Source organism: Ailuropoda melanoleuca, chromosome 1 (genome assembly GCF_002007445.2).
Source record: "Ailuropoda melanoleuca isolate Jingjing chromosome 1, ASM200744v2, whole genome shotgun sequence".
In the NCBI taxonomy this organism is placed as follows: Eukaryota; Metazoa; Chordata; class Mammalia; order Carnivora; family Ursidae; genus Ailuropoda; species Ailuropoda melanoleuca.
The window spans coordinates 43,683,885-43,691,988 of NC_048218.1; the positions used below are offsets into that span (position 1 = coordinate 43,683,885).

At 32.9% G+C, this 8,104-nt stretch overlaps 1 protein-coding gene across 1 annotated transcript; it reads left to right on the top strand.

Moving 5' to 3' along the window:
• Positions 1-4,438: 4,438 nt before the first annotated feature.
• Positions 4,439-5,410, top strand: LOC100482600 (olfactory receptor 5AC1). Its single transcript, XM_002920040.2, has one exon. It carries the CDS (start codon positions 4,439-4,441, stop codon positions 5,408-5,410), a length of 972 nt encoding a protein of 323 aa, XP_002920086.2.
• The last annotated feature ends 2,694 nt before the right edge of the window (positions 5,411-8,104 follow it).

The window sequence follows — 8,104 nt, forward strand, 5'->3', positions numbered from 1 at the left end:
AAAAAAATTAAAAAAGAAAAAGAAAAATGAGACAAATGGAAAAATAATGACAATGACTCAAAAGTTTCAGAGGTTATTTCATGCTAGAGAAAACTTTCCTTGTTAGGCTAAAAAGACAATTGAATTATGCTGCTTAAACTTCCTTAATTTGTTCATGGAGTCATGAAAAGGTGACTAGAGTCACCACTAATAATATCCTTCAGCCTCTTAATTCCAAATGTGTATATGTGTATATGTGTGTGTGTGTGTGTGTGTGTTTATAGGGATACACACATACACACAAGGGATATATATATCCTTATATATAGATATACACACACATATAAATATATATAATGTAGAGATAGATAGGTAGATAGATAGATGATAGATAGATAGATAGATAATAGATAGATAAGGAAAAGATCCAAACGCTTAATAGCCCTTGACCTAATTAGGAAAAGAGGGTGTATCAATTATGGGTTTAAGGTTGTCAAGAAAGCAGGGCAGGCTCACACAGGACAAAACCTCCACCTTGGAAATTAAATGACTTGCCATGAGTGTCCATTAGGGCCAATTTTTAGAGGAGACATTTCAGTCAGTCTTCCTGCTGCTTGTGTTGTGTTTCCAGGACTTCTCGTGGGTACATACTTTAAAAGATAAATATTTAAAGATAATTTTTTTCTTGTTCTATACTCAAAGAAGATGGAAAAGAACTCACCATTCTCCCTAATGTTGAACCATTAAGAAAAATACTGCCTACAGACCTATTTTAAAGTTAAACAATGCACTTTTGGTAAATAGATAAAATTTTTTATGTGCTTTAATCAGCAAGAAGTATATGTATAAAATTGTGTTATTCATTTTATTTTGAGAAACAATGAATTTACACATCGTATTATAGGCAGATTTTTTCTTCTAGGTGATCTAAGAGTTAGTGCGTTCACTTCTAGGTATCTTGGGATCTCTTCTTTGGGATTTACTTTAAGGCAGAATTTTTAGGTCATAGAACAAAATCAACCAAATTATTTAAATGCCACTTCAAATATTCCATCTGTAATGTTGGTAAAAGTTATAAAATATTTACTAACATATCAAAAAGAAAAGCATCTTAACATGAAAAAAACTATTTAAAAAAGCTTATTGTGCTTGTATACTTCATTCATTTACAAAAAAACCTTTTGACTAAGAGAGAGAGAATGAGAGAGAGAGAAAGAGAGAGATAAATCACTCTCAATGGATGAATTCAATAGCGCCAAAAATATTCAAAAGCCTATGTTACATAATCCAATATTTTTTCCTGTATTTTACAATACAGAAAATCTGTAAAATAAAATTTACTTATGATTTATTCCTATTTTTTAATTAAAATATTTATTGATGCCTACTAAATGCAATAATATTATTCCTGTTTCCTTTTCTCTTCTTCACTATCAAAACTCTTATGACTATCCTTAAATATATGTCTTTGATCATATATGAATATCTATAATTGTATAAATAGGATGACATTATATATTGTGTCTTTATCACAAAAAGTGTTTTGGAGGTACTGTTTATTTCTCCCTCCTTTGCTTTATTATTCTCCTATCACCTACAGCAGACAATAAATATTAACAAGCTAGGGTCTATCATTTCATACAGTCTTTATGTTCATATGGTTATTTCCAAATGTATGTGTGTGTATGTGTTCATAGATATACAGAGTGGGAATTTTAAGACTTTGTTGCCTGTTTGTTTAATGGGATAATAGTAAAAACATTTCTCTGCATCTTCCTTTTCTCACATTCCTAACAATTGTGGAAATTTCTTTGAGAAAAGTGGTAGAGTGATAACATTTTAAATGATTGCCATAATATTGGTTAGTATGATTATACCAGGATTTGTTCAACCGTTGCTTCATCCTGTAGTCTTACATATTATTTCCAGGGTTTTGCCACCATGAACAATGCTGCAGTAGACTTCTCTTCTTATGAAATGATATGCTATTGCTAAAGAATGGATTGAAGGCGTGGATCACCGAGTTGAAAAGTATGTGTATTTTTTTTTAAATATTGACAAATTGTTTTTCAAAGTCTTAATAATTTATATTTTTAGGAGTAAGTGTGAGAATGGCCTTTTCCAAATTCTGACAACCAGTAGATTTTGCTAATCTGAGGAATGAAAAATAATGTCTTGTTTTATTTGCACATTTTAAGTACTGGGAAAGGTGAACATCTTTTCCCACATTTATTCAATGTGTTGACATATTCTTCTGTGACTTGCCCTTTCAATTCCATTTTTATTTTTTCCATTGAATTACTTGACTTTTCTTACCAATTAGTAATATTTCTTTGCATCTGATAGGTACTAATATTTTACATATTATCTTAATTTTACATATTCTTCCAAAGTCTTATTCATCTTTTACCTTGTGAAAGATTTGGTACTTACTCTATTTTCAAGAACTTAAACATTGGATTAAATATATCTATTTCTTTATTATGGCTTTCTTATCTTAGTCAAAGATTTTTAAAAATTTTATTTATTTATTTGAGCGAGAAAGAAAGAGAGAGAAGGAGAGTACAAGCAGGGGGAGTGGCGGGCAGAGGGAGAGAAAGAAGCAGGCTCTTTGCCGAGCAAGTAGTCCTATGTGGGGCTCAATCCCAAGACCCGGGGATCATGACCTGAGTGGAGGGCAGATACTTAACCTACTGAGACACCCAGGCACCCCTAGCCAAAGATTTTTGTAATATGTTTAAATTATATTTATTTCATGAATTTTCTTAGAATGTTACATTGGTTTTTTTTTATATTTTTACTTTTAAGTCCTTGATCTATCAGCAATTTTACATATTTTTATTTTTATTTTATAAAAGATTTTATTTATTTTTAGAGAGAGAGAACAGGGGGAGGAGCAGAGGCTAAGAGAGAATTTCAAGCTGACTCCATGCTGGGCATGGAGCCCAATGTAGGGCTCAATCTCAGGACCCTGAGATCATGATCTGAACTGAGATCAAGAGTTGGATGCTTAACCAACTGAGACACCCAGGTACCCCTATCCAGCCGCAATTTTAAAACAAGCATAGAAAAGGAAACCATTCTCACTTTTTTCTCAGATAGGCAAATATAGTCACAGTATTATTGAATAAATCATCATTTGCAATTGAAAAGTCATCCATCTACTATGTTAAGTTCCAATAAATACACTTGAATCAATCTTTGGAGACTTTATTTGGTTTTAATATGACATTTTCTTATTTCTATGTCACATTACATTCTATTAAATGGCTTTATGTTTTAACACCACTGCATACCTGACTTTCATATGTTCATATTTTCCTTTTTTCTTCAAAATACTTTTATAAGAATTTTATGCTTATGCTATCACACTAAAAAGCAATTAGGGTTCTAACTAAAAATAAAGTGAATTCTACTGACATATTTATAATACTAAGTATTCTTATCTGGGAACATATTTTGATTGTCTACTTCTTTAGAAATTTTATAATAATCTTTGATAAGTTTTTACAATTTTACAATTTTATTCACATAAGTCTCACATATTTTAAAATATTTCAATGTATTTTAAAGTGTATGGCTATTATAATTGATATATTTTCCTTTTATTTCTCTTTCTTGTTTGCAAGATTTTTCCTTTTATGTATTTCCTTTTATTTCTCTTTCTTGCTTGCAAAGAAAAAATCTAGTGATTCTTTATGTATTCATCTTTCATCTGGCACTTATTAAAGTCATAATGTTATTTAATTATAACAATATAACATTAGAACAAATATGAATTTATTTCCTACAATTATTATGACCTTTCATTATATCTTAATTATATTACTTTCATAACTTAGATGTAATGCAGTTTTTAAAAAAATACCATACGATAATGGTCAGAGTAAGCATTTCAATCTGTTCTTAATTTGAGGGAGATGCTGTATTATTTAGAATGTATGCTATTGGTTTTGATAACTAATCTTTAGCATATTTACTTTTTAAAAATTTTTTGTTTTTTTTAAAGAGAGCTCATGTGCACACATGAGTTGGGGGGAGGTGCAAAGGAAGAGGGAGAGAGAATCCTAAGCAGGCTCCATGCCCAGCACAGAGCCCCATGGGGGGCTCAATCTCACAACCCTGAGATCATGACCTGAGCCAAAATCAAGAGTTGGACACTTAACCAACAGAGACACCCAGGTGCCCCTAGCATATTTTTAAAAATTCTATTTTTAAAGATTTTAAAACTAGAGGATGATTATTACATTACAATCAATTTTTTCCAAATAAAAAATAAGCCCACTTCTCTTACACAGTAATGAATTCCATATATATAAATTAGGGGAACAGTTGCTAAATACATATTGTTTGTAAAGAATGCTCAAGCATAAAAGTAAACCTTCTGATTAAAAGGGATACATAAACAAAGAAGATAAATTTATTTTCAAATAAAATGTGATTATTTTCATGGTATTTTATGACTGTGTTCTTCACTTATTCTTTCATTTCAGTGATCAGCTTCAGTGAATCTGATGAAAACAAAACAGAGGTGACTGAGTTTGTTCTCACTGGACTTACAGAACATCCAGGCCTGCAGGTCCCCCTGTTCCTGGTGTTCTTGGTCATCTATCTCACCACCATGGTGGGCAACTTCGGACTGATTTTTCTCATCCGGAAAGACCCCCATCTTCACACCCCCATGTACTTATTCCTTGGCAGTTTGGCCTTTGCAGATGCTTGTTCTTCGTCCTCTGTGACTCCCAAGATGCTAATGCATTTTTTATCTAAGGATCGTATGATAACCCTGGTTGAGTGCATCACCCAATTTTATATTTTTGCTTCCAGTGCAAACACAGAATGTTTCCTTCTAGTAGTGATGGCCTATGACCGCTATGTAGCCATATGTAACCCCTTGCTTTATCCAGTGGTGATGTCCAATATCTTCTGCATTCAGTTATTAAGTGTTTCATATATTATTGGGTTTCTACATCCTATGATGCATGTTAGCTTGTTATTTAGATTAACCTTCTGCAAATCCAATGTAATACATTATTTCTACTGTGAAATTTTACAACTGTTTAAGATTTCCTGTACTGACCCTAGAGTTAATATGCTCCTGATTTTTATATTTTCAGTCTTCATACAATCTTTCACTTTTATGACAATTATCATCTCTTACTCTTATGTCCTCTTCACGATTCTGAAAAAGAAGTCTGAAAAGGGCAGGAGCAAAGCCTTCTCCACGTGCAGTGCCCACCTGCTCTCTGTTTCCTTGTTCTATGGCACTCTCTTCTTCATGTATGTGTGTCCTGGGTCTGGACTAGCTGAAAATCAAGATAAAATGTATTCTATATTTTATACAATAATAATTCCCCTGCTAAATCCTTTTATTTACAGTCTGAGAAACAAAGAAGTGATAGGTGCCTTGAGGAGAATAATAAATACATAAGTAGTTCTTAAGGCAGATTTTAAACTTGCTCTTTTCAAACTCTGCAAAATACAAGAGATCTGAAATTATGCACATTAACCCTGGCTTTATAAATTTAGTAGAAGGCAATGTCTAGGGCTGTTTCTGAGTGCTGTGTGATAAAAGTCAACTTTAGTGGATATTTGTTTCAGTGGAAGAAGGTCTTAATATCGCACAGAACTGAATTCTTTATGAAAAATAGAACATCTTTTTAAAAGTATTTAGAATTTGTGCTTTTTTGCTCTTTGTAAATTTCATCTAAATTCGATATAATTGTTTATAATTTTATTGTGGCAACATTTGCATGTTTCTTTGTTGACACTGGTGTGACTGAGCCAAGACAATTGTCTAGAGTCTGCATGTCAAAGTTGATTTTTGCTTTTGTTTCCTTTGCCTAAGATGTATCTAGTAAGAAGTTGCTACGCTTGAGGTCTAAGAGGTTGCTGCCTATGTTCTGCTCTAGGATTTTGATGGGTTCCTGTCTCACATTTAGGTCTTTATCCATTTTGAATTTATTTTTGTTTATGTGCAAGAAAGAATCCAGCAATTGCACTACTAGGTATTTACCCCAAGGATACAAAAATGCTCATTCAAAGGGATACATGCACTCCAATGTTTATAGAAGCATTATCAATAATAGACAAGTTATGGAAAGAGTCCATCAACTGAGGAATGGAAAAGAAGAGGTATATACATAAAATGGAATATTTCTCAGCCACAAAAAAGAATGAAATCTTGCTGTTTGCAATAATGTGGATGGAGCTAGAGAGTATTATGCTAAATGAAATAAGTCAGTCAGAGAAAGACAAATATCATATGATTTCACTCATATGTGGAATTTAAGAAACAAAACAGATGACTATGTGGTGGGGGAAGAGGCAGGAAACCATAAAACAGACTCTTACCTACAGAGAACAAACTGAGGTTTGCTAGAGGGGAGGCGGGCAGGAGGTGATGGGTGTTAAGGAGGGCACTTGTGATGTTGCACTGGGTGTTGTATGTAAGTGATGAATCACTCAATTCTACACCTGAAACTAGTATTACATTGTATGTTAACAAACTGGCATTGAAATAAAAAACTTGAAAGAAAAAAAAAGCTTTCTATTTTTCAACTGTTCAGAGATTCGGCTGAAGTGACTTCTTGGAGGAAACTGTCCCTGAAGAAAGAAAACTGTCTTTGTAGTGAAGAAAATGTTTAAAAAGCATAGAATATAGGAGATTGGTGAATTTTACTGAGAAGAATCATAATTGAGATAAAATAAAAAGTAAACTATTGAATAAAAGTATGGCTCAATTGTATGAACATACATAGCATCTTTTGTCAGGGAAATTATTGGCAATATTAGTATTTCAGAATTTGCAGATATTGGAAGATTTCAGGACATATCTCCTCAGATATTAGGAATATACTGTATTTATCACTTCATGTTTAATAAAGCAGAAACACAAATTTACATAGTTACTACTCCTATAATCTCTTGCACATTTACTATTACTCAAGTAAAAATAATTTAGTTCTTTGGTTAGACAATGCAATATATCTTCATTTGCTTAGGTGTCACTATGCAAATGTTCTGATTTCTGAAGTGATTATGAAAAATGTCAGTGTAATATTTATCTTTCTTTCATTGGCCCCTCCATAAGGAATGCTTAGTGACTTTCTCTGTTCGATATCTAAATTTAAAGGAACTCAAAGTGGAAAATGTATAATTTGATTGAATCTGTAATATCTTTGGCAACCTATTGCTGTTGCAAAATCTCTAGGTGATAGCCTGATATTGCTGAGCAGCAGTAGGGAGGAATTAAGAGGAAGAATCACATATGCAGAAAATCTGATGAATAGACATAACAGGAATGCAAGGTAGGAGGATGCAAAGCCAAGACTGAAGTCAGCACTGCAGAGCTCCTCTGGCCTGTTTCTGACTATGTTTGATTTTTTACAGGGCACAAAGAGTACATGAACCTAAAATGATTACATCAATGTGATGGGCAATCTAAACAGGGAGTGACAAGAAGAGTGTACACATTGAAGCCAATGAATTCAAAATTTCTACAAATCAAGTACAGTATTGGAAGAAAATGGTTCTTGTCATAGAAATGGAGGGACTTAATAGAGGCATCTTTGAGGATGATGGAGATTTAGATGCCTATTCTATGTATCCATGTTTCTGCAAGGTCCTCTGTTCTCTCTTCAACTAGGCAAAGGGAAAGATAAAGATTTGTGAATAAGGACACTGTTACTTCAAAATAGAAGTGCTTTGAAACCATATAATATTCAAATCCATCAGAAAATTTCATATATTGGAGTATCTATCTTTTAAAAGTATTTTAGGAGAGAACCTCTTACTGAAGGGATCTATGGTATGTTTACATTCTTTGAGCTGTTGATTCTAGAATTGGCAAGTCACGATCAGTCCAAAATGCAGATTATCAAGCCATTTCCTAGAAACAAAGGAAATCTTGGATTTCTAAGCTTAATAATCTCCAATGGATAGCACTTATAGCATCCCAACTATAAGCATAGCTCCTGGCAAACAGTCCCAGACTCCAGGGGTAAAGAGCATATCTACAACCTTCTAGACAGAGAGACTGGGTTACTGATAAAGGAAAGATAAATACAGTAACATTTTGTCTGCACCACTGAGAATACAAAGACAATAGCATGACATTTATAAA

Bases quoted from the DNA above. Each gene is read 5' to 3' on its own strand.
- LOC100482600 (XM_002920040.2), top strand. From the start codon at position 4,439: ATGACTGTGTTCTTCACTTATTCTTTCATTTCAGTGATCAGCTTCAGT.